Source organism: Leptosomus discolor, chromosome 11 (assembly GCF_034619465.1).
Source record: "Leptosomus discolor isolate bLepDis1 chromosome 11, bLepDis1.hap2, whole genome shotgun sequence".
NCBI lineage: Eukaryota > Metazoa > Chordata > Aves > Leptosomiformes > Leptosomidae > Leptosomus > Leptosomus discolor.
This window is the reverse complement of record NC_141401.1, coordinates 14,787,527-14,813,798: the sequence shown is the minus strand read 5'-3', so window position 1 is coordinate 14,813,798 and position 26,272 is coordinate 14,787,527. Positions and strand designations below refer to the sequence as shown.

At 43.2% G+C, this 26,272-nt stretch overlaps 1 protein-coding gene across 1 annotated transcript in view; it reads right to left on the bottom strand.

The window, feature by feature from the left end:
- The window catches only part of PSTPIP1 (proline-serine-threonine phosphatase interacting protein 1), a 54,573-nt gene that overhangs the window by 12,590 nt on the left and 15,711 nt on the right, over positions 1–26,272 (bottom strand). Inside the window, exons 2-8 of the mRNA XM_086471327.1 lie at positions 22,169–22,269; positions 18,206–18,280; positions 6,713–6,747; positions 5,538–5,644; positions 3,590–3,652; positions 2,448–2,546; positions 621–666 (exon numbers count right to left, since the gene is read on the bottom strand). Of these exons, the coding sequence (XP_086327453.1) occupies positions 621–666; positions 2,448–2,546; positions 3,590–3,652; positions 5,538–5,644; positions 6,713–6,747; positions 18,206–18,280; positions 22,169–22,269 (526 nt within the window). The remainder of the gene's footprint in view (positions 1–620; positions 667–2,447; positions 2,547–3,589; positions 3,653–5,537; positions 5,645–6,712; positions 6,748–18,205; positions 18,281–22,168; positions 22,270–26,272) is intronic.

The following is a 26,272-nucleotide window of genomic DNA, read 5'->3' as shown; positions in this document are numbered from 1 at the left end:
GCAGATCATCTATAAACTTTACAGTGGGGACAATGCAAATCAGAGATGAAGAGCATGGACCATCCTTGGGCACTGAGCATCCTTAGGCTCTTTCCGTGCTGAGCCAGCCAGGTAGGCCATGTGATTTAGTGTAAACTTTTGCATGAGCAGTGAGGGAAAAGACTGAACTCGTGAACCAGCTCAAATGTCTGCTGGCCTGTCCTTCTGGACACATACTGTGTTTCTGGGTGGAGAATGCTACCATGCTTACGTACAGGGAACCTGGGGACTCTGTATCTGGTTTGGGCTGGCTGGGGGCAATTTGAGCATCATTCTTCTGTGCTTTCAAACTTGCTTCAAGAAGAGCTTTTCTTTCCTGGGTGAAGTCCCTAAAGGAGGTCATCTATACATTCTTTAATGAAAGCAGGAGACTCGCATTTCCACAAAGGAAAATCAACGTAAATGACTATAAGGTTGCTGTTCTTCAGAAGCGTCTTCATTAATTTTGGGGTAGGTGACTTTGGGAAACTTGACTTAAAACAGAGCCAGCCTGGGTGATTTGGATGGTGCTCTATCAAAATCAGTGTGCTGGTAGATCTTTGCTGAGAAAAATTGTAGTTCAGTTGCAAATAGAGCATCACCTGCTTCATTTGCTGTGTCTCTGCATTGCTTGGCTTTGTTCTGGCTCTGAAACAGGAAAAGAAACAGCACAAATTAATTTCTGATCATATCTTTTGCTTCTACCCTGTTTTTTTTGCTGCGTGTTCCCTTTCCCCTTCTAGGGGAAAGGCTTAAACTTGCAAACACTTTGTGGCTGTCCCGCCTTTATTCATGGTTCTGTTGAATGTGTGCTATGGAGAAGAAGGGACCAGAATTTTCAGAGATGCAGCCGTAGGCCCACTGACTTCAAGGGAAATCTGGCGATATGCATCTTTCCATTGAGACATCCCTGCCATAGGAGCTCGGTGCTAGCGTGATCCAACTTGAAGCTTGTGTCTGCTGGCTGAATTGTTTTTTCTTCAGTATTTGATGTACTTTTCTAGTAGATATTTATAAGCAGAAATGAATGGTAGTTAAAATTCTTCATCTTCCAAGCTCCTCGTGTAACACACAGATGAAAAGAACATAGCCTTTAAAATACTTCGCAAATGCCAGACTATCTCCCACAACAACTTAGAAGCCTAAAAGCAAAATTCAGTCTAAGTAGATCTTTTTTTAAAAAAAAATCCTGCAGCTTTTAACAAATGAAAATACAGCTATTATCGACAACTCTGTAGTCTCAGGTCTTTCTGCACAGATGGTGATGACAGTACATTAATGCACAGCTCTAGACATCAGTGTAATACATTCTTCCATTCTGCCCTTCAAGACAAGGCTCAGGTAGGGGTTCTTATGACCATATTCCTCATCACAGCTGGTTGGAAAATGTGTAGTAAGCTGGGAACATAAGCTTCATTCTTATTTGCTTCCTGGCCCAAACTGTTTGCAAGTGCTGCACAGAATTAAACAGCTGACATGTTTCTTGTGAGATGCCTCTGTGCATTTCAAATGTGCTGGCATGTGTGTGGAAGTAATGGCAATGAAGCACCCTGGGATCCTTCTGCAGGAAAGGAGCTGGGTCAGATTTTAATGCTATTGAAGTTGCTAAGTGTTCTGGCGTAATTCAGTAGGACCAGGACTTCATTGCCTCTTTACAGCTAAGCTGGAGGGTTTTGTTCATCAAAAACTAGCAAATGCTGGAAATAAAATCTGAAGTTCTGATTCTTTAGAGTCTCCATCCCCCTGCTCCTTGAGATGATTTTTTGATCTTTTTTGCTTAGACTGCACTGATCTTTATCGAGCCAAAGGGAGTTCATTTATTTTGTTTTCTCCATCTGTTCTGCTGTAAAATGTTCCCATTAAAAGTTAGTGAATTGTCAGCTACTAGTATCAAGATGATGCAATGAAGGACTGCAGTGCCTTAATTTCCAGTGATTTATTTTTGAGTTTGTAAATTTAGTTGAAATTAAACTAACCATAAGGAGAAAAATGCTGAAGAAAAATACGCATTTTAATGTAAGATACTATGCCTACTAAATGTAAGCGACCAAAAGGCAAAACTAACTGCATGGCATACTTCTGGCTTGTTTCTTTTTTATGAATAATTTCAGAGAAAAATCTCATTGAGTTTCCCTTCAGGATTCACAGAACAATTAGATCATAGCCTGGGATAAATTAATTAGATAACTTAGTCCCTTCCCAGCCTTTTAAAAAATCCTTGGCCTATCACAGAACAAGATCAGGGTTACCAAAGGAGTTTGTGAAGGAAGACCTCCTTGGGAGGGTGCTTTGTGTTAATTTTGATTCTAAGGGGTTAATTAGAAGGGAAAGCAGCCCCTGGCATCCCACAGAATAGGTTGTATTCTCTTGTACCTTGAAAAGGAAAAAAACACATTTTCCTCTCTAAATAGCAGTGTCATCTAAGGTACCTTTTCTGTTTGCTTTTGGTTGCCGGAAGCACTTGTCCGTTCGAAGAACTGCTCGGCCTCATCCGCCTCCTTGCACTTCTGATCATAGGTCTTCTTTGACTGTATTGAAATGAAACAGGTTTGGGTTAGGGAACAAGGCTGGGTTGTCTCCAGCATGATGTTCTAGGCATTTTCTGTTTTGCATTCTGGGGGAGCAAGTCAGTGCCCAAGTTTGGGCAACAGAAAAAATTCCCAATGACGCTGTAAGGAGATGAAAAACTAGAACCAAAAAAATGGGGTAGGGGCTGGCAGCATAAATTGGGTCCTTTTCTTGCAGCCCTGAAATTGTTTGCTTTGTACAATTGCAGCCAGCTCCCTGCAGGGGTGGTCATGAACCCTCAGGCAGCTCTAGCACCATCCATGCATCAGGCATCTGTCCGAGCTACAGTGTAGAGACAAAATTAGGAGCCCACATTCCCAGGGTGCCAGTGGGGTGGGTTGTCATATCTACTATTTCTCTACCTGGAGCATCAGGTGGCTGAAGTCAGTGTGTTGCCTTGCCCATTGCTCCAAGCTACGAGACAAAGCCAGCACCCCATAGGTAACAGTCTCGGTGTAGTCGTCAGAAGGAAAAGAAATCCTTACTTGCCTAAAAAGACCTCCCTGTCTTAGAGATTCACTTAGAACAACCACGTTTAAATAAAAAATGTTAGTACAGTTCCAGCTGTAGCACTGACAAGTCTGCAACTACTTTTCTTCAGAGGCAGTTGCCCATGGGAAACCAAAAGTTCCTTTACCTGCAACCTTTCCAGTTGGAGGGGTTTCCTCCTGTTTACAAGATTCCCTAGCTGGTTTTAAAATTGTATTTACACAGACTGAAAAATTACATTTGCTCCTGTAAGTATCCCTGCCTAGAAGGAATGAAATCCTGTTTGACCTGGGACATTGACTTTCTGAGTATTTGTTTTGGAGACTCTTCAGTGGGTGCGGCAGGGAAGATTAGCTTCCTTCTCATAGCAGGAATCACATCCTCTCACTCTCACACACACACTTGCACATTCTTGACCTTTCTTTAAATATAGGTACATGCAACACAGATTTCACCCTGTCTCAAACTGGAGCCAGTTTGCATCAAGAAACCTGCACAAAACCTCCTCGCTTACCTCCATTGTTTTCTTATAATGGGACAGTTTGCTCTTTTGCACACGCTCCATTGCAGACTCGTACTGTAAGAAACACACAGAAGTAAGCATTTCTTCCTTTGGACTTTCTCCCCGTTTTAGTGGCAGGATTAAGAAAGCTGTTGTCAGGGCCTTTCTATAAGCCACGTGCCTGTGGAGAAAATTACTTCACTCTGCCTTTATAAATGACAGGTTTCTAAGTGATACAGAGAGCATCAAACTGCCAGGTAAAAAAATGATCCAAGATAATTCTGCTTCAGTGGTTTCCATTAATAGTAGAGAGGATGTAGATCTTCATTTTCTTCCTCCCTTTTTTTTTTTTTTCCCTTAAGGAGATTAAATAGTGTTAACACCCAGTCACAGTGCCCATCAGCTCTGCCAGCAGAGCTCCTTTGCTGGTGCAAGAGCTTGATCCCACATCTTTGTAGACCAAACCACTGTCTCACCCATGTGATCAAGGGTAGTTGTCTATTTTAAATACAAACAGTTCCTGTGTAGTTTATACTCCATTGCTTCTGGCATATTTATGCTCAAGGCAATTTGATTCCCATACCGTCATCTGGTCAGTGTTGGAAGGACAGTGCCAAATTCTTTTTTATGGCTTTAGTTGTGATATGCTCAGCCTTATGTGACAGTTAGATATGCCCCCTCTACTTGGCAGGGTATGGGTTTCTTCAGTGGGACTTTTGGTCCTTAAATCTTTTTATTCTACTCAAGCAAAACTCGCTCTGGGGCTACCCAGAGCTTCACTAAATAACACAGTCCTGAGAGCAGCTACAGTGAAACACAAATCACAGCATTTTGGGAGATTACCAAAAATGCTGACACCATCTAGCATGTCTAATGTTGACTTCCTCACAGCCACATGCTGGACGGGGCAAAAAAAGCTTGTCTAAGATTCCAAAGCAGTTTTCTCCTTTTTTCCAGGCCCCTCTAATTGTTTCCAGTAGAGTTATAGGCTTATTTTTTTCATAAGGAGAGACAGCCTCTCTCTCTGCAAACCCCAGTGGCAAAGTAGGGAGGGGGAGGGGGATACAAATGCTGATAAACCAGGTGCATGCTGTCTGTCTTTATATGCCTTATTTTCCTCATGAGGTTGTTGTGGACCTCAAATCTCAATAGCAGCACTGGTTTTACCCACTTCCATATTCAGAGTTCTTTGCTATTCCAAGTTCCTGTGTGTCAGGGTTGTAGATACAAGATTTTTGTGATGTTGGATACTGGTCATATGCGTTTTCATTTGTTTAAAATTAACAAAGAACTGGGTATTTTATTTTACTCCTCCATCAATCAGTGCTTTCAGTGTTAAGTGACTGTCCCATCTTTTGTCTTCAACCTCATGGAACCAGAGAAGGTGTAAGAGTGACTGCTGTCATCTCTATTGAGAGCTACTTTTTCAAGTGACTTAGAGGTTGATAAGATCATAGGGGATGAAATGGCCTTAAATATACTCTAATTTTTATTATACAGCATCAACTAGATGCTATTTATTCCACATATTTGTAATCCAGCATATATCAGTGTTGCATTCAGCATGATATTAATTTGCTTTTATGTTTTTAAATGTGTGTTACCCCTTTATTTTAGTGCATGTTGGAGATCATGCAAGATCATACCAAGGAAACCCAATTAGCAAGGGTACAAAAAAAGAGAAACGGAAGGATTAAGTTCTTACAGGAATAATAATAGCATCTGCAGTTACACCGGAGAGAGTAAAAGTGACTAAAGCCTCTGCTCCTGAGTTCAGAGCACTACTTTATTCCAGCTGGGATCAGAAAGAGATTTTCTTCCACGCTTTAGTATATGGAGTGAACAGGGCACACTGGGCATGTTTTATCATCTTTTGCAGTATTCACAGCCTATGGCTGGAGACAAGTCATCAGCATGGACCACTGACCCAATCTGTTTCAACGTTTTTCTAGTTCCTCACCTTTTTTCTTTGCTCCTTCTGTCTTTCTCGGAACTCCTCTATTCCTTTCAGTTCATCCTTCAGCATTACAGCCAGCTGGATATGAGAGTTTCCAACACTTATGATTTCTAAAGCAAATCAAAATTCATATACAGTCAGTGGAAAGGTCTTTAAATATGAAGGCACATTTTTCAGATGTTTCTGGGATGTGGCTGGCTGCATGACTTGTCATGACCAGGGCAGCCTTTGAAAAGGCCTCCCCGTGTTTCTGCATGATTGCCAAGGGTTCACACAACCTGAATAGGGCTTATTGAAGATCCTCTCAGTGCCTGCAAAATGCATGGGCAAGACTCCTTGCTGCAGAATTGGAGCTCCCACTCAGAGTAGCCTTGGTGGGTGCGGAGCCAGCTGCATTTCTTCATAGCCCCATTTACCCCAGCCATACCCCTTCCTTGTTGTGGTGCAGAGGGAGGGAAGGAGCTCCGACATCCATCGTCACCCCCTGTGCCGGCTTTTCCTCCGCTACAGTGCTGGATTGTCATTGCTTTGGGAGCTGCTTGCCAGTTGCATCCAGCCTTGCACAAATGTCATTAGATGAGGTTGCAAGCTGAGAATTACCAAGGGTCAGCAAAGGTGGACTGAATTTCAGAGCACCTGGCTGATGCTGTTTGAAGTGGCTGGTTACTTCTCTGCGTTTGTCAGCTTTGATGCTTCTGAAATGGAACCCCACGTTTTCCAGAAATGTTGAGCTCCCCCACCCAGGCTCTAAAAATATCTTAATTCACCAGCTGCTTTTCAAAAGGGTGATTTTATCTAAACAGCAGGTGCGCTGTCCTGTTGGCTATGATGGTGTTACATTTTCTGCGTGTGAAAGGCTTTCGTTCAGCCTTGGGCTCGTTTAGAAAGCATGCTGTTTTGACATCAGTGGCTTGCAGAAGAGGGAACAGAGCTGATATTTTGTGACTTGATACAGCTTAAACTGACTTGAGGAACAAGCTATTTTCTTTGCCACCAGAGAGTGTTTTGAGTGCCTAGCCTTGGAGGACTCCCAGTGAGTGTCCTTTCCCTCCATTCTCTGCACTACAGACTGGGATAGAAAAGTTGGCAGTAGAGGGGGGAACAGGATGAAAGACCCCAGAGGGGATGAACACATTGTGTGCGTGTCTCACCCAGGTCAGAAAGATGTAAATACTTACGTTGCTTGAGCATCTCAAATGCTGCCTTCAGTGTGCTGTAAGGCGGAAACAAGTGCACTTTATTAGTATAGGCTTCTAAATATGGGTTGTGAAACTAGAGAAAAAACTTCCTCTCAGAATCTCAAAGATTCACATAGAGATAAAACTCTTAACAGTCTTGTAATAAAAGTTGACCACGCTAACAAGCACAATAGCATCAATCTGTTACCATCAGGAAATGCGATAAAATGCTCCATGAAGCAAGGAATTGCACTACTCTTTATGTGCACCCTCTTTTTTTTAATCCCACTGTATTTGTGACTGTGAATGTTAACAGACATTTCTCTATTCTTGCATCTTGCCATTGAATACAAGTCGACTGTGTGAAATAAAGACAGTCAAGGAGAATTGTGTTTTGGAGCACTAGTCTGAAGGGTAGAGCGAAACCAGCTCCACCCTCTGTGTTGAATGCAGCATCAGCAATTTTTTCCTCCTCAGTCACCCTCGAAGCTAGCGCAGCTCTGCTATGCAGCATCCTCTGTAGTATGCTTTCCGAGCACCCCCGTGTGGCACAGCTCATTCTGCTTTAAAAGGCTCAAAAATGGTGCAGAGAGCCTACAGAGGCTTTGAAACCCTGATGCTCCCAGGGGTTTTTGACATCCCAGAAGCACAGCATGAATAAACCATGCTGTGAAATCAGACCTCGGTGCTGGGCTGTGAAGCTCGTCCAGATGGACCCACATAACTAAGCAGTCCTACAGTGTAGGGTTGCAGAAGTTCATGAAAGGGTAATGATAGATTGCCTGATGTCCTGTTTTTTTGGCAAGCCAGAATCCTTTTTAAGAAAGCACCAGAGATACCAGCATAGAAATGATGGGAGAGGAAAGGGCATAGTCTGTGAAAGGCATTTTCAACTTACTGATTTCCTCTAGGTCTGAGTTTGCAGGCTGGCAGGGCATTTATATATGCAGCAGCCAGGGCTCTGGTGTGATTTGGAGATTTTTCAGATTTAGAAATCACCTCTTCCACACCCAGACTGTGTTGTTCCCTGAAGGAAACAGTTCTGGATCTCCATGGAGCCCTGGTCTACCCCAGGTGGGAGCCCAGGGGAAAAGCCTGTTAATGAAGACCCTAAAGTGTCCCTGGCTGAAGCCTGGCTACTAGGAGAGCCCAGAAGATGATGCATATCACTTCCTAGCCATGTGCAGCTGCAGATGGGTAGGGAAATCCTCTATCTCTTGGGCCATTTCAGGAATCTTAAGAGACACATGAAGGATCCTAATTGCCCTGTGTTAATTTAGGCTGGACATCTGTTTCCTAATCAAAGCTTGCTCTCCCAGTAGCAAGGCTGCCTTGCCAGGCATAAGAAAAATGCACAAGCGAGGGGAAAGGCTGGGCTTGTTCTCGGCAATAACTGCCTTGTAATCCACTTCCAAATCTACGTTTGTAGAAATGTAAGGAAAAGGCTTTCAGCCAGAAAAGATGATTCTTTAAGCTTTCAACTAGATTTGTTGTGGTGAATCTCCATGCTAGATTGAGTGTTTTTCAGTATTGTTCTAATCATACTTAAACATTTGAAGGTTCCTTTCGCAAAAATTAGTCTGGTGTGAAACGTTGATGTAAACTAAATTTTCACAACACAGAGGAAACAAACAGTGTTCTTTCCAGCTAAGTTAGTGAAACGCTTGAAATTAAAAGGCAAGTTGAGTATCAGCAGCAGAGATAGCTTTTTCTCTCTTAAAAGCTCTAATAGATTATTTTGAAAAATTAAATATGTACAAGGAATAAAATTTGCTTTTTTAGTATGGATTTTCCAATAGGAGGTGCTAACAATAGAATGTGCTAACAACGTCATGCCTGAAATAGGTAAATACTGGAATTTTTAAAATAGAGGACAATTGCAAACTGCACATACTGTTTGCATGCTGTGTTGATCTATTGTTCCCAGAGATTATTTTTTTTTCCTTTGCTGTTGGTGATTCAGGTTATGTAAAGACAGGGAAAAATGCTGTAGCGGATACTGAAAAATAGTGCTTTCTCAGTACATATCAAGGACAAAAACAATTTGCTGCTTTTTTGGTTTCCAGACACCTGAGCTACCGGAGTAGCTCATGATCATAAGCCATACATGAAGCTTTTCTCCATTTGCTGGCTTTCTGTGAGGACAAGTGTGTCTTCTGGTATAATTATGCATTTGGCTATGACCTGGAGAGAGACCAGTTTGCCTCCTGCATGGTCTCTAACGGCCTTTTCAGAAAGCTCTGGCTTTTTGATCCTTGTATGAAAGATTTGTCCAGACAATTCCCTAGCTGCTGACTGGGGCAAGGCCACAGTCCATAAGTAGATTGAAATAGACTTAAGCCATTTCCTTCCTTATTTTTATAATAATTTTCTAAAATCAGTGAATCAGATCCCTCATCCTTACGGGGCTTAAGGGAGTCACAAAAAACCCCAATATGTCATTGTGCCAAGTTATGTGTGGGAGAGAATTAATAGATCAAATTTTGGCCCATGGATCCATCAGGTATTCCTTTATGACTTCTGGGCTGTGGGGATGTGCTGGCTGCAGCTGCAGTGCTATGGATTAGCTCCTTGATGCTGCTAGATGCTCTGATTTTATCAGTGAAATAGATCATTTCAGTGCTTTGGAGGGTTTAATGGAAGCGCCTTGTGTAACCGACATACAAGTGAGGCTTAATTTTGTCTGTGATGTTTTGTATGCACAGGGGCTATTACCTTTTTCTTCTGGGTGGGTTTGACTTTCTAATAGGATTGATGGGAGCTTTATTCTGAAGCATCCAAAGTGAGGATGTCTCGCTCTCATGGACACTTTAAAAGAGTGGTTTATCCTCTCAGTATATTATGCTGCTTAGCATTGTGGTAGTAATTGATTCTGTTTGTTTGTTTGTTCTGTGGCCAAATTAGAAAACATGGGGTTGTAAATAATTCAAGCAAAACTGAAAATATGCAATTTGCTTATTTTCTTTTATCTTTTTAATTTTTTCTTTTTTTTTTTTTTTAATTGCTTACTTCTGACCTTTCCATGTAAGTCCTGGAAGACTGTTAAACCATTCCAGCTAAAGACAGAGCACCAGCCTTCCCTTTGGGCTTCCCTCCGTGGAGCCTCCTGTGGATGTCTCATTGAAAATAGGGTCAGACACAAATTTACTGTGCATGTTTGTTAAACGACTCCCCCTTAGACGTTTAAAGATTGAATTTGTCAAAATGAGTTTATGGTGGAAACAGGATTGACTCTGAATCCGGAGTAACGGGAAACAGATAGAACCTGCGCAACAGCCAGTTTGCAGCAACTTTTGGTGATTTTTGCCATCTAGTGGCTAAAATATTCTCACCGTTTTCTGGCATGCCAGCCCCTGGCTGCTGCCTCCGTTTGCTGCGGTCTCCTACTCGAGTACAGCGGGATCGAGCAGCTCTTGTGAAATACGCACGTTTCAGTGTTTGTTTTTTCAAGTGGAGGGGGAGAAGGAGAAGACAATGACACGAGACTACCAGGACTGTACTGTAGATAGGGTTCTGGCACCTTCTTCTTCACAGTCATCAAAAGCTGAATTTTGTCACCAGAGATGTAACTATCAGAGCTCTATCAGTGGCAGGGCTGAAATCACAGGTATACTCACTACGTACACGGTTGCACCACACTCTTCTATTATTTTTTTTTTTCCCCCAACTTTAGTCTTGATCATTTGGGCGCTTTTTTATTTTTTTTTCAGTACTTTGACTTTAGAGACAGGTTTAAGTGATTAATTCAGAGAGTCCCTTTACATCTTGTACACAGGAAGGTAAAACAGGCTCTTGTAACCGGAAAACCACATCTTTTTTTAAATTTTCTTTCTTTTCTACCTTTGTTTGGTGAATAGAGGTATGAAATAAACCCACCTTCCCTTCTGGTAGGTTTCCATTTTAAGATCAGTGTGATCTACAATGTTCTGTCCTTAATGTAATTTTTTAAAATATTCTTTCTGAAATTAAGAGAAGTCCCTGCCAGATGAACTCTGCAGACCGCTTTCCAGCAGTCCAATTCACCCTCTGCCTCTGGTAACTTAGATCCAGATAACACGGTTATGAAACCAATCCAATGCCACTCTCCTCTAAGGCCATGGTAAACATCTGGTTTTCCTTCTGCCACACAGGGAAGACCCAATGTGGTTTTACCAACATTTCTTTCTGTGAAGCCCAGTGCAGGTAGTAAAGTGTGGGGAAACAAGTCCAGAAGCATCTGATCTCAAATAATTTGCACCTGGGACTGTCTGCGTTTCAAAAAAAGAGAAGAAGGGAGAAGTGTTGTGCTCTTTTAACAGAGAGGTAACTAAGTCCCAGGCAAGTTGGAGCACAGGAGGTTCCACGTTAACATAAGGAAAAACTTTTTCAGTGTGAGGGTGACAGAGCCCTGGAACAGGCTGCCCAGAGAGGTGGTGGAGTCTCCTCCTCTGCAGACATTCAAAACCCACCTGGACGCGTTCCTGTGTGACCTGCTCTAGGTTGTCCTGCTCTGGCAGGGGGGTTGGACTGGGTGATCCTTCGAGGTCCCTTCCAACCCCTCACATTTTGTGATTCTATGTAAGTCACTACCAAGTTCTAGGCCAGGCACATAGAAGACTATTTCACATGAGAATCGTGTCTAACATTGCTTAGTGGGGATGTGGTGAAAACACTGAAGAATTAATTTTGCCAGGATGTTTTCTTCTTGTTCTCAGAGGAGCTATAAAGAGAAAGGCAAAACCACTCAGCGCAATTGGAAAGATTCTGCGCAGGTCCCAGCTGTGGTGTGATGTTGAAGGCACCTGTGGTGAAGAAAAGGCACGAGCAGCAATCTTTCTCTGACCAGGGGAGTCCAACTTTCTGCCTGTCTATAAATTCACAGCACCAAGGCACTAGCTAGCATGAGTAGTCACGTCAGATATTACGGAAGGCTGCACTGTGCAGCAGGCTGGGCTTAATGTCAGGTTGGGTGTAGCATATCTTTCATGAAAGTAGCAACAAATGTGGATTGTTCCTCTAGTGCTGTGGCGTGTCTGCTTATGTGTTTTGTTTCTGGTGCTTGGATAATTTCAGGTATATGTCAGAAGCAAACAGCCCCAAATTGAATGGGAAAGGTGCTGTATCATCACCCCCAGGGCTGGTTACTGGGAGCATGGACACATCACCCTAGACTTTGCTGGAGGGGGAAGCAAACAGGATAGCATCTCCTTGTACATTCTCTTCCCTGTAAATCTGTGCCCATGGACTATAAATTAGACCCCTTGTGACTCCAGAATGACCTATGCCATTCAAATCAAAGGATAACACAATCAAAACCACTTTTGTACCTTTAACGTAAAACTAAATTTCCTCATGTCTCTTGGCAAGAGAGCAGCACTGCTCAAAAACGCCTATCCTCATCACCAGAGAGCTTATCTAGACGGGATTTAACAAGAACTGAGCAGAGATTTAGGTCTTTCAGAGCATGTGCTTCTGTCCACTTTCAGAGTCCTGAAAGTTTGAAGTACAAGTGTATAAACTCTGGGTTTAGAGCATTTGAGTGGAGCATAACTAACCATGGAAGGATGTGACCTTCCAAAATGACTTTTAGCTTCAGTTCAAAAATGCCTGCTTTGTGCAAATAATACAGAGGATTCTGTATATTAAGTGACAGGCGCACTATATTTATACACAGGAAGCAGCAATTGGCATTTCATTACAGATGCCCTCACCTCACACTCACTGAAATATTCTATTTCAGGCACTGCAGAGAAGGGCAGAGCAGACACGGGCTTGAAGGAACTACCCTTTCCTGAGGTCTGAAGGAGGTGGTAGTGGAAAAGAGGGAAGGAAAAAAGTAGGAAGTCATACATGAGAAGAGACAAGCAGTGCAAATGACAAAAATAGCTGTTGTCAGACTAGGCAGAACTTAACCAGCTACTGCATGTTCACATCAGTTATTTCACAAAAGAACAGGGTTCCCAGAGGCTCTATTTTGGCTGAAGCTGAGGATGTATTTGAAAACTCAGCTCTGTAGTATATTCTGTTTTCATGTTGTTCTGCTGAAGAGTTGCCCAAAGCTACTGCATGGAAATTCCCTGTCACCTTGCAGCCTGGAAGCTGTTTCCTCTTAACGGCATGAACTCTGCTGAGAATCATCTATACTGTGTGGAGACATCATTACTGTGTGCGTTACCAGCAAACACTTGCAAACTTGACTCAATTTGTAACTCTGATGAAAATCCCCAGTTTCTTCTGTACATCCTCTCCCATGTATGTGACTCTGAATATGGCAAAACTATTCCACAGTTTAAACTTTGTAACATGTAGTTTCCTCTCCCCCACTGGCTATTGGTGTAACCTGGCATTTGCCTTTTTTTTTTTTTAATTAAAAAAGTGGGATAACGAGGCTTTAAAATCGGTATAAGGTAGGAATTAAAACATTTTCAAAATACACCTTAGCCATGACTTGTGATAGGTGAGCTCCAGAGCTCCATTTCTGTGTAGCACCCATCCTTGAACCTTGACTGCTGCCATCCTCGTGCTTTGCCCACTCCTCAAGGGCTGCCCTCGCCCCTCCTAAGTCTGTCCTGCTCAAGAAGTACGTTTGCAACTGATGTTCTCTCATGCTTCCTTCCAATAGCTGTTTCTTCTCCCAGTGCTTTCACTAAGACTCCCCACCTACCCGTATTCCCAGGCGTTGCCTGCGTCCATGACTGTGCTGGCACATCCAGGTGATTAGCTTGAAGGGAGCAGCCAGCCTTTTCCGTAGTTCTGGTGTTATTAGAACCAGAACAGGTAGTGCGACTGCAGGTCACCAGTGCAGATGTGTGTTGAGGAACCCCACTGTAAAGAGACTAATGTGCCTTTGTCATGTGTCTTATATAACACGGCAAGTGTGGTGAGATGGGCTTAAAAATCAACAAGGAAAAAGGCACCTCTGCACTTAACAGGAAAGTACATTGCTTTATCTTTAGACTCAGTGGATGCTAAAATGTTTTGGGGTTTCAAATAAGGAAAAGACACAAGAAAACCTCATTGGAGGCTATTACACACAAAGCTGCTGCTGGTGTGGCAGCCCCTGAACTACCAATTGCTAAGGCTAGAAGATCATTTAGGAGAAATATCCTCATAAGCTTGCCCTGTTCTTCTACTCTTCCCTTGGGGATCTAGTGTTGGGGACAGAATATTAGGGTGAAGGGATTTTGATCTGAGCCTGTGTGACCCTTCTTGCAGTCTTACACTTAGATTCAAGTGTGTGCATCCTTCTGTACATTAGAATGAACTTGCCAAGGCCTACAGCAACTGCTGAGCTAGATCTGTGTCACGGGTAGGAAAGAGGGTCTCTCCCTTCCCTATAGGAAGTTTCTACTAGTCGCAGTGCTGAAGGCAAGGGCAAGCAGCCAGAATGTCTAAATTTGCTTGAATTGGGCTGGACTATTGAATGGTTGTGTCCTTTGGCTCTTAGGCAGCACTTACAGGGAACTTTTATTTCTTGAGCTGGAAGCTGGAGTGTTTGTTTGCTACGCCCATGGCAACCAGCACCAGCTTCTTTTAGAAACCCTGTCTTTGCTTTTTTTTTTTAAAGTAAAAAATAAAATAAAAAGTGGTTGCAGCACATCTCCCTCACTGCAGCATGTCTGCCTCTCTGATTTTAGTCTTGTTAGAAATTTTTCTACAGCTGTAGGCTCACTGCAGCCATTTTCAACACCAGTCTGAAAAAGAACAGCAAGGACCTCACTGAGGTCAGTTGCACCTCCAGTAGCAGTGCTAAAAACCCTGACCTCTGCTAGCTCTCAAGTCAAAGTGGTTTCTCACATTTCTGGTGCTAAGGAGTCTGCAGGTGGAGATACATCATTGTCCTCTTTTGCCAGGTCACAATGTTATATTACTGCTGATGCTCAGCAGGGAAGTGTCCTAGTGTAGTCTTGGCTTCTAGTCGTCTCTGCCAAGCACAAGCAGTGCCGGGTCCCGAGGGCTCAGCTCTCCATCAGAGGAGCTGTAATGCTGCTGGGGGAACAAGCACTGGACAGCGTATAGGATGGAAACCTGACGGCTGCTGTCACCTAGATTTTTCTCAAAGCAATGGAGAGTGATCCCAGAGTTGCTGCTACATTTCAGTGAGCCTTCCCTACTATATTGCTTTTGAGTCAGCAGCATATTTCTTCATCTGTGTCTTTCAGTAAATAAAAATGGGCAGATGAAAATATTTATACATTTAGCTGAGTTCAGCAATTTGCTCCAGCTGGAGCAAAAGTTTGGGGGAGAAGGGAAGAGCCAGAAAAAATGTTGAAAGAGTTATTTTCTTTGATTCAAAACTGAAAGTTTTTAAAATGGGGGAGGCTTGGGAGAGATCCTTTTTCTACAGTGATGGCCCCTACCTGGCACAGTGTGCCGTAGACTTCTTCAGGCTTCTCCCTGTTGCTTTTATTCACTCACCATGCTTATTCTCTTCACCTTGTTTTGTGCAGTCGTCGTCACTGTGCTGAAGTAACAACAGGGGCAGTACCTCCCCACCACTGCCTAATTTCTCCCTTGAGCAGACCCTTTTCTCTCCAAGCACAGGAAGCAACAGAAAGGTTTTTTTTTTTCCTCTACATTTTTTAACCTCCGAGGGTTTGAGATCAGGAGAGCCAGGCAGCTGCCAGGGACTGCGTTTCTGGAGCTGGAAAGAGCTGTTCACTCAGGTACTGGGAGGACACAAGCCCATGAGGCCATGCTGGGCTGTACATTGCAGGTAGTGGTGCCACCATCTCCAGTTTGGCAGATTCGGCGTTCGCTCCAGTGTGAGTTTCCCAACAGGCCCCTGCATGGGGACTGCTTCTTGCTCCAGCTTTGTGCCACTTCTCTCCTGCTCTGCTTTCCATAGCAGCTACAGAGCATCACTTTGACCTGGTGGAGTGACGGGAGGTTTTTGCAGCTAGTTCATTAGTTTCAGAAGTTGTGCTAAAGAGAATTAATTGGCCTTGCAGTTGTTTCCCTTAAGGTCTTCTGGGTATTTTCTGATACTGTGTTTGTTGTGGACAAATTTTCTATGTTCTTTTTATCGACTTTTTGAAAGGGTATCAGGTACCTTCCTGATACTGAGAGCTACTGGGGTATGAAATAATTTCCCAGGAGAAGTGACAGAAAGCCTGAGTATCTGAGATGTTTAAAAGATGACTGACTTTAAGACTAGAGGATAATAATTTTGCATTAGCAAGAAAATGAGTGATCTAAAATTAGTAATTCCTGCTCCTCTGCAATACATAGGATGACACAAGAAGTTCTGTAAAATGTTCTGAAAAAAACCTTCGAAGCTACTTTTTGTCCTGGTGATTGTCAAATGCAAATTTTAGGTGCAAATACCTGCACAACACCTTAATTAGACTTTATTTGAGAAATACTGCTGCACAAAGCTGCATTTAAAGATATGAACAGCCCTGTTCAGCCTGTCAAGTACTTGTAACGCTATTAGGACTCAGTGTGCTAGTCAATTTGGAACAATGCACGGGAGTAGTTGTAGCATAGTGCTTTCAAGCTTTTCTTATTATAGGTGGTATATAGGTTCCCTCCCTCTGGTCTCAGTGAAGGACTGACCCTGGGAGCAGAACTGCTGTCAGCAATCAGTGTCATATAAACAAACAGAAACTTCACCCTGCATCAAAAATTTTAAGGCATTAAACCCCAATATTTAATTTTAATGTGTTGTTCCAGCCCAGAATAGACCCTAGTTTTCTATGATTTTAAAGTGTTTGCTCTGGACAAATGCCCTTCACTGCCCATCTGAGTAACTCCTTAAACAACCAGAGGGTGCTGAATGACAGAAAGCAAAGTGTCCTCTCTCTGCTTCAGAACAGATACAGCGAGACATTTGCTCTGATAAATCTATCAGCGCAAAGTTGGTTGCTACCCAGAACCAGGAGAGGGTTTATGGAAACATAGTAAATCAGCTCTGCAGTGTGCTTTGTTGGTATATTCAGCCTTTTCTCTATGCCAAGCTATAAAATTGCTGGATCAAAATGGACCTGGGCCCAAGTCCAAACTTCCCCCAACTTGAGAGGAACTTGGATTCGTATTCCAACTCTGTGACTTGGCTCTGCCTCTAAATCAAGCTCTTTCACTCTCTTAGGAAAAGTCAGACCCATGAATTACCCACTAAGTCACAGAAGGGCAGCCAAAGCTGTCTGTTTCTGAATACGTTTGCTCTGGCTGCCCTGCATTGCCACTAAAGAAGTTTAGGTGGAGCCTTTTGTTAATCCTGGAATGCTGATCTTAGCCTGTGGTTTGGGAACAAGCCATTCATCCTTAATCTGCTATTTTAACTTCAAAATATTTTTTCTTGTCCTTCCTTTTCTCTGATTAGGACTGTGAATTAAGACACAAGGAGGGTAGAAGCCATCTCCCGCAGCCTTTGTTAGGAACCTTGCTATACCTTACTGCATTGCTCAAGGGCAAGGCAGAGATGGAGCACTAGGGGAGGAGAGGCTTGCATGTTCTCTGCAGTGAACCTCAGGGCTCTCTGCACTACCAGGTACTTGGCTTAATGCAACAGTTTCCTTGTCAGCCTGGATGTGCCACCACCGAATCAATGGCAAGTGCTACAGGTGATTGCCTGGTACCTGCATGCCATGATGGTGCAAGGGCTTGAGGTAAAGTTTTCCATAAAATAAACAGGAAACCACACTCACACTGAGAGTGATGCATGAATGTAAAAAGGAGACTGCAATTAAGAAGTGAGGAATGGGATGGATGAGGGTAGCAGGCCCCAGGGATCAACAGAGCTGTTTTGTGTTTAGATTGAGGTTTTCTCTTTCAGACTTGTCTTCTGAGGCCCTAAATCTTCATCCTCTGCCACCTTATTACTGTATTATTACCTGTTACAATAATGAACAAATGTCTTATTATTGCTGCTACCACCAATAATAGCAGCATTTTATCAGCAGTGTTTATTAAGTTAAATTCTATTCCAACATATATCTTCCCCTCCCAACACAATTTATACATGATCTAAGATAGCAGTAGAGAAGACAGAGAAAAATATGTGTCATTTTAATGTATTTCAGGAGTTCCATTGATTTGTTTCAAATTAAGTCCCTACAAAGAGGTTTAATGCTTGTATTCCTAAGCTGAGACTTTTTCTTGCTACAGAAACGGATTTTTGGTGTCTTTGCACTTTACGTTTGTTCTGTCACATTGTCTCAGCACCCACTAGCTTCTCAGAATTGCCAAACCACCATCCTAAACATTTCACAACCTTTTCCTTTCCATTTTTCCCCATCATTTAGTTTGCTTTTGGAAGCAAATATTAAACATTGTTAGGGATCCCAAAATTAAAAAAATTCTCAGTGGAGACCTACTGGCAATTTCCAACTAGAGATTTGTGAATCCTGCTTTGAAGGACCTCAGTGTTTCCCCATTTTTCCTGTACATTGTGAAGTGCTGTGTAATGCACTGAAGCGAGCAGCTTATGACCCCATTCACAGGCAAAACACAAGAGTCTGATATTCCTTCCAAAATGCTTTTGTTTGCACTAATAATAAAAGAATTCCTTACTTGATTTCTGTTTGTCCTCCTGCTTTTCGGGCAATTTGAATCAGCTCTTTTCCGTATCTCTCTTCTGCTTGTGCTCTGTTAAAAGAAAAACTTATTCAATTTCTCTCAGTGGTACCAGGATCACATTTACACAAATTTTTGTGTCCAAGGTACAAAATGTGAGAAATACAATTGCTTTAATTTCTCTGTCCTCTCAATCCTAGTGCTATTAGCTAGCTCTAAAATATTTTGGGTGAGCTATTTCTAAAAGAAATGAGGGAAAATGAAGCCAGTCTCCGTAGCTTTGGTTACTGTGGGGAGCTACATAGAATTCTGGCCCCCAAAATTTGGATTCCACTAGAAAAAGTGTACAGAAGCATAGTAAAGATGCTCAGAACGGAGAGTGTCTTTTGCAAAAGAAACCTAAGAGAAGATGGCTGACTTGACCATCAAAATGAAGGCTGGAAGGGGAGTGAAGAGCAGGTTCCAAAGAATCCATTTAAGAGGTTGGGACTAAATGGGAGCCGGGAGTAGCAGGAAAATTTCTAACCATTAGAAACACAAGGAGCTCTTTGAACAGCTGCAGTGGAGGCAGAGGAGGAAGGAGCCTCGTCAGCTGTAAGGTAAGGCTGTGACAGTTTTATGGAGGGGACAATATGGTGCATTGCCTCACCTGATGGGGAGCTGTAACTAGTGACTCAGGAAAGCAGTTCTGTTTCTTTGGTTAACACAGAAATACAATTATTTCTTTGCTATTTTCCCCTCCCTGAGCTCTGGAAGAAATTTCTGGTTTTGTTAAAAAAAAAAAAAAAAAAGAAAAGAAAAGTATTTGTACTAAATATGTTATTTCCTTTCTCCTGGGTGCAAGACTGGGGTAGAACTGAGTTTTCAGTCTTTAAGTAGCTGCTAAAAACTATTGAAAACTATTGGTCAATAATAAATAATGAACATATAATGCTAGGATTCATGGGCAGGGCGGGGGGTGCTGCAGGGAAGTGGATTTTGTTTAGGGTAAGTCCGGTTCTGAAAAGGGGTTTCAAAGCATTTCAAACAGTTTTGAGCCTGAACTTGGCACCCTTGAGAAACATGCTCTTTGTTCAAAAAAGGAATTTTGATGTGGGTGTGAGGCCCTGCAACCCCACTTGTTTGTTCTTCCATCCATCTTCCCACTCGACCACGCTGTGCTTTATTATTGCTGTTTGCTGATTCCAGTGGTTTAAGGGCTGGCCTTTCAGTTTTGCAACCAGCAGCTGTTGGATCTCTGAGAACATCCGACTGCCCTTTTGACTCTTCCTCTGCGTCTGATGGCTGTGAGGACCTTGTCTTGTAGCCAGCTGCACTGGTGGCTCTGGTGCAATTTCACTGGTTTGCAACCATCTTTTGTGACCTGAGGCAGGCTCATCCCTGGGACTTTCCCCCAGTCCAAGGAGTCTGTCAGGCTGGTGGACTAGCAGTGCTGGTCATACAGCAGCCTATGGTCACTGCAGCCCAGAGCAGAGGCTGCTTTTGGCTTCTGTCCATGGCTCCCGTGTGCCTAAAGCGGGACATGCAGTTAGTTAAGCGCTATCATCCTATACTAGAAATTGCTGCCGTTTAGTGGGGCGTTCCTACATCACTGCTTTGGGATTCTTCCTTAGAGGAATGGGGTGCAAAATATGGTGACAGCGCACACAGAGGTACCACTTCATTTTCATGTTAGATGAATGAAATTTCATCAAATTGGAAATATACTCCAGAGACACGTAACACTGCAGAAGTAGAATAGATCCATTTTCTCCTGATTTTAATAACAAGAAACACTTCTGTGTCAGAGACTTTGCTTAGTGCCAGTGGCTGTACAGCAGCAAGAATAACTCCTGTGCTGCAGTCCCACTTTGCTTGCTCAGTACACAGCATATCACAGGGAAAAAAAGCACGGCCAGCTCTTAAGCTAGTCGCAGCTCCTGCAAAACCTTGGGTCAAATCTTCCTCAAACCTCAGGTGTGGGACTGGACTAGCCCAGGGTGAGAGGAGTTTGACAGGAGGCTGACACCATCTCTCTTCACATCTTGGTGCTGCCTTTCCCGCTTTCCGGTGCTTTTGCACACAGCTGCTAGGTTTCCCTGCAGCCATCAGGAGCTGTGTTTTGGATGTGTTTTAAATATGAGGCTGTGTTCTGGAATACAACTGTTTTCTCACTCTCCAACCTCTTAAGCCCTCCTATGGACCAGGCCAGGCTATTTGTGAGCAAAAGTAATTGACCTGGGTGGAAAACTCATAAAGTGTTAGTTTGGCCAGGGCGGGTGGTTTCAGGACTTAGGGCAGCTGCTGCAGGAGTCCTTGTTGAAGTTCTGACTTAAAGCCCATGATATGGGCAACTTCTAGGAACAGAGATTCATCCCATGCTTTGATGTCCTCCTAGGTCATTCCTGTGAATGACTTGAGGACAAGCTAAAATAAACACCTTCCAGAAATAAACTAGAAATAATACCTTCTTTCTGCAAGTCAGTGCTTGCTATCTTTCCTCCTTTTCCTCCCCCCCCAGCATACATGTACACACACACACACACGTATGCATGCTCACTGGAATGTTCGGGGGGTATGCAAAAGTTCATGGCAACATTTGTTCTTGTAGCTTTCAGATCTGCAAAATAACTGTACATGTATTTTTTCTTCTTTGTGGAAAGCCCTTTGTGCCTCCACCACAAACCAGGAAGAATCTTATCCTGCAACTTGCAGAAACCTCTGTAACATTTTGGAAAGAAACACAGGCGTATATAGCATCAGATGCTTGCTGCAGTGCAGAGCCTTCCTGAAGCCTGCAATGTAATTTTGATCTCTGTAAGTTATGAGTCACGAAGGAGCTATTTTAAACAGTTGAAGCTAAGCTACCATCAGACAGATGTGACTTCAGGACTGTGTGACATGCGGCAATAACATATGCTTTCACTGGTGGTCAAGAAAAGCAATTCAAATATCTTCAGATTTTGATGGGAGACTCTTCACACTCGTGAAATAGTCAACTTTCAGTTTGACAGCTCACATCACCTTGAAAGTCCCAGTGCTTGAAGAGTAGCCTTCAGAAAACCAACCTAAAATCAGAAAACTAGGTGGGGACAGCATAGGAAGAAAAAGCAGGCTGTGACTGAGGAAGGCGGAACAATATTCATAAGGAGACAGTTCCAAGATGAACTGCTCTAGGATTACCTGCTGAAAATATAATCCATATTGTGTGGTCTTTCCTACAGGTCATGCATGAGCCTGTCTGTGCCTCATGCTACATGTTGAAACTGTTGAAAGCAAATCAACTTCAAAACAGAACCAAATTTCAGATATATTTTTCTAAGTCAGAAGTACAAAAATGAGTGGGAAAGGAATCAGAGCAGCCGTGCAATATGTATTTTCTCACCCACAAAAGTGTCAGCTGTCCATAGCTGCTGTCAAGCCGTACCCAAGAAGCACATAAAGGATGGACATAAACTACAGCATTGTTATTCAAAGTTTGGTAAGGTTGGTGAACAATTTGGGCTGTCTTGGGTGTCTGGAAAAGGCTTTTGGTACATTCTTACGTAGCTTTGTCTGTATTTGAAAAAGGGCCCGGTTTCAGTAGTTGCAGGAAGCTGAAACAGTGCCTGTGGCAACAGCATGTAGAAAGAGAAAGAAAAATTTGCAAGTCATTTGCTTCCTGTAAAAGGGGAAACTCAGTAAAACTACTTGTGGATGTATGTGCTACCATGTGATTCTGGACCAATAACGACCTGGGTCTTAATGGAGCTCTGGATTTCTGACTCCTTCCACCTCCTCTTCTTTTCTTAAATCTTTGAAATTTCTATTTGTTATCTGCCTTCACAAATCACATCAAAAGGCTGGGATTCAATCACTCAAGCATTTCTATGTAAACTAATATCACTACCAAATTCAGAAACAGCCTGCTATTCCTTTCCAGATGCCGATCAGGAGAGAAAATGGAGGCTGTTCACAGTTTTTTCACTCTGATTTTCTTACCTCTGCTTGAGCAAATCCTCCACGTCTTTGCACATCTTCCTCCCATCCAACAGCCGCTGTATGAGCACCTCATAGCCAGTGTGGAAGGTGAACTCCTTGCACTGAAGACAGAAAGATAAATTGTTGAGCTGATTTGTGCACATAGTTTGCAGGTTTACAAGATGCCTACTGTCAGTGATATGGAGCAAATCAACTTTCTGGAAAATCCAAATGGACCTTTAGATTTGTCCAGAGCAATGGCAGCTGGGGCAGGGCTAAAGGCGCAGGTATGGGTGAGGTTTCTCCAGAGCAAAAAATCCATAAAAGTTAATTCAATCAAGTTTGGGTTTTAATACTGAAAAAGTGAAGTGGGTCACAAATTTTGCTGCATGGAAAGCAGCAGTAGCTGTCTTTTTGGAGAAGTCAAGTTCAGTGTTGGGTGTGGAATCTTTGCAGAGGAGAGATTGTATAGTAGCTGTTAAGGACAACAGCTCCTCTTACTGTATGTTTTCTGAAAAGAATGGTCAGAGTCAACTCACTGCCACAGGACTTTCAGTAAGACAGTGACTCGCTGTCTAGACGCGAGTGGAGAAGTGAAGGAATCTTGTGCTGGTACACATGTCGATGCATGGTGTAGTGGTTGTGCCACCTGGTGAGCGGTGGGGTGCTTTAATGTGAGGATTCGTAGCACAGGGAGACAGTTTGCCATTAGACAACACTTGGGTTCTGATGTGCTGTTATGTCTTCTTTTGGGATTGCTGTAACAACTCTTTTCATTGTTTGAATCAGTCTGTCTCTGGTGTAAATTCAACATGACAGTTTTTTCTTAAAAAAAAAAAAAAAAAGTAGAAGATAGTCATGTGGAGAGCTTAAGGATGCGGATGTTGGATCTGCAGGAAATTGAAAGTCTGTGTTTCTGAGATGCTTGCCAACGAGCGCTGCTTCCCTTGTGTTTGCATTCACCACCCAATCACCTGTGCAATACATTGGATTTGCTTAGGCCTTTGGGTATTTGGAGCCCATCCTGCTCCGTGACCCCATGTGGCAAATGGAGCCAGACAAGGTGGTGATTTCCATCCAGCCATGCTAGACAGGTGAGGTCATGTGGCTGGGTGGAGTTTGCTGCCCCAAAGCCAGGGCTCTTATCTCCTACCAGGGCTCCGCACTCTGTGCGGCTCAGGGCCATGTTCCTCTGCTGTGGTCTAGGACTGTGGATCCCTCCCCATCACACAAGTCCATGTTTCAGGCTTATGCCTGTCCACGTGATCCATCAGAGCACACTCTCGTGCATCTCAGATGAAAACACCTGAGTAATGAGAAGAAAACCATTTAGTCTTGCACTTCTTTCATGTTTTTCCAACTTCCAGATTGCACTGCAGCAATAGTAGACCAGAGTCACAACAAAGTCAGTGCTGCTGAGGAAATGCTGGGAGCGCAGAAAGGGAAGGGAATAAAGCTGTGACGTGCTCAGAGTGTGGCACTAGGAGAGGATTTCTATGTTCTGCTCCTGGTCCTCCCACTGACTCACAACAGGATCAGGACAAACCATTTTTACTCTGAGAGCATCAGTTAACCAGTACATAGTGATAATGTTATTGAAAATGTAGTGGTGAATGTTATATGAGCTTTATGTTCCAGCATTATGGTAAAATCACGGACTATGTAACCATAAAGAGAACGAACATGTTCCTTCCCTCAAGCAGTTTATGTACAATACAAGTGCTTATGTACAAACTGAATACAGTTTATACATCTATCCACTGTCCCCTAAGCAGTTATCGCTTAATAAATGCATTAATTTATTGCTTTCCACTGTGACTGTGAAGAAGACAGCTGTTTAGGTTTTGGGACTCAGAAAGGATCCTCTGGCAAGCAACCGTTGGCCACTTGAGTTTGTGGCTTTGCTTCCTTATTGCTGGGACTGGAGATGAATAGGGCAAGCTCTGAGGATGAATGGTGTGGCCAATGGCAGCCTTGGTGCTGCTCACCCAGGCCCTAGGGCTTCTGTGGAGATTTGCAGACCTGGGAGCAGGTTTTTCGCTTCTTCAAGAGCCAGGATAAATATCTGCAGACATTCTTCATTTCCAGTGCTACAGTTTCTTGACAGCAGTAATTCCTTCTGCCCTAACGGACACTATTATCACCAGCAGTGGGGAGAAAGGAAAGACAGTAGGATAACAGTTCACAAGGGACATAGGCAAATGCCTCTACCAGCAAAGTATCTGCCCTACAGAGCCAGGCAAGATAATAATGTAGATACAAGAATATGGATGGATCCACTGTTATCACTGGCACAACCACAGGAAAATTACAAGATTTCATATGCTCATCTGTGCATATGATCATCTCTTAAGAAACAGGATCTCAAAGGTTCTTGTTAATATCCTGGCAATGGACTTGTGACTTCCACCCTCTCCCTTTTTTTTGAGGCCATCCCAGTGTTAGAAGGCATTGCTGCTTTAAAAAACTCCCATCAATTGCTCACTCTGCCTGGCAGAAACCACTCTGGTCAGATGCTCCACAACCAATTCGCAGCCCAAAAATTTTGATTGTGTATTTCCAGATGCAATTAACTACATCCTATAGCCGTGTACACAGCTTCCATGTCCCAGAAGTGCTGCCCAGAGGTAAGTGAAAATATCATATGGGTTTGTATCACCCCAGCAGTCAGGCATACTGCCACAAGCAACAAAAGGAGAGTGGTAAGCACACTGTAAAGTTACTCTGACATTTCTGTTCAACATATATCTTTGTTTAGTAAATACTAAAACTCACTGAGTGTCTTCCTGCACCTCTTTTAAACTGGTGCAGTTGCTATAATGAAAGGATGGCAAATTCTGTATGTCTGAGAGAACTACTTATTAAATTACTTGAATGGAGATTGCAGCACCCACTTGTTATCTGCCCAAAAGCACGCACACAAACACAACAGGGTGCCAGGGGTCAGCCTGCTGACCAGCGACCCTTCTAGTGGCCTGATAAAGTTACCTAATGGACTTGATTCAGCCAGGTGGACAAGTCATAAAAGCCTTGCTCTAAGCCATAAAAATGCAAGGGAAATAAGCAATGCCATATTAAGAACTCCATCAAGGTTCACTCTGCCTTGGTGACCAAGAGAATTAATTTTGCAGCACGTCTAACAAGATACTCTCACAGTCTGAATTAAAGGGTCCTTTGTAAGCTCCGCTGCACTGGGTAGCACAGCAGTGCAGTCTTGTTGGAGCTCTGCAAACAGGCTTGCCTCCAGGACATGCACCGGCATTTTTACTGGCACTAATGCAAAGGGAACAGGTTAGTACTGCTCCCCACTGCCCGCAACAGATTCTGTGCTCCATCTTTTTGCCTTCCTACTTCCTTAATTCAATGAATTTAGAAATGCAACAGCCAGATTTTTGTTTATTATAACTACAGGAATATTTTATGCATATAGAAGGGTACCTGTTTAAACGTGAAATCCGTAATAGCACTTGCACACTCCTAGATCGCAGGCTTTTTCCCAAGCAGGGTATGGGAGTAATGTTCTCACACTTCATTCTGTGCACTTGTGTGCGTGTGCATGCACCAAGTGCAAACAGCCAGTGCCTTACTCAACAGTTTTGCTTTCTGTGTGTTGCCTGCTAACATGAGTAAGATTTGAACTTGTTAAAAATGGAGCCACTGCAGCTGCATCTGAAAGAGAGCTGGAATCTCCTCTGATGGAGGCATGTGTTCCTGCTTGCTAGAGTTGTCTGGGTCTTGTCCCTGTGGCTGACCCTTGCAGAGGGATTTAGCTCTAGCTCGATGCATGTCTAAAAAGGACTTCCTACCACAGGCACTCATTTAACCTGTCTTCATTTTGAGTGGATCCATCTCAAAATTTGCTTTATTATCCTCACTATCTGTCTCTGAAGAATGTGGAAGCCATATTTCAGAAACCATAGCACTTGAAATCTAAAGCAGGGCTGCCTCGGCCTCCCAGGCAGCAGATCTGGCTCTGGTCTAAACAGCTTGTGCCATAGCACGTCACAGGCTACTGCAAAGGAGGAAAGGAAATGTAGCCAAGCGACAGCCCAGGTTTAGACAAGTTTAAGCTGCTATGTTTGCTGACCCTGCAACACCGCTTCTTAATTTCCAACCACACTGTAG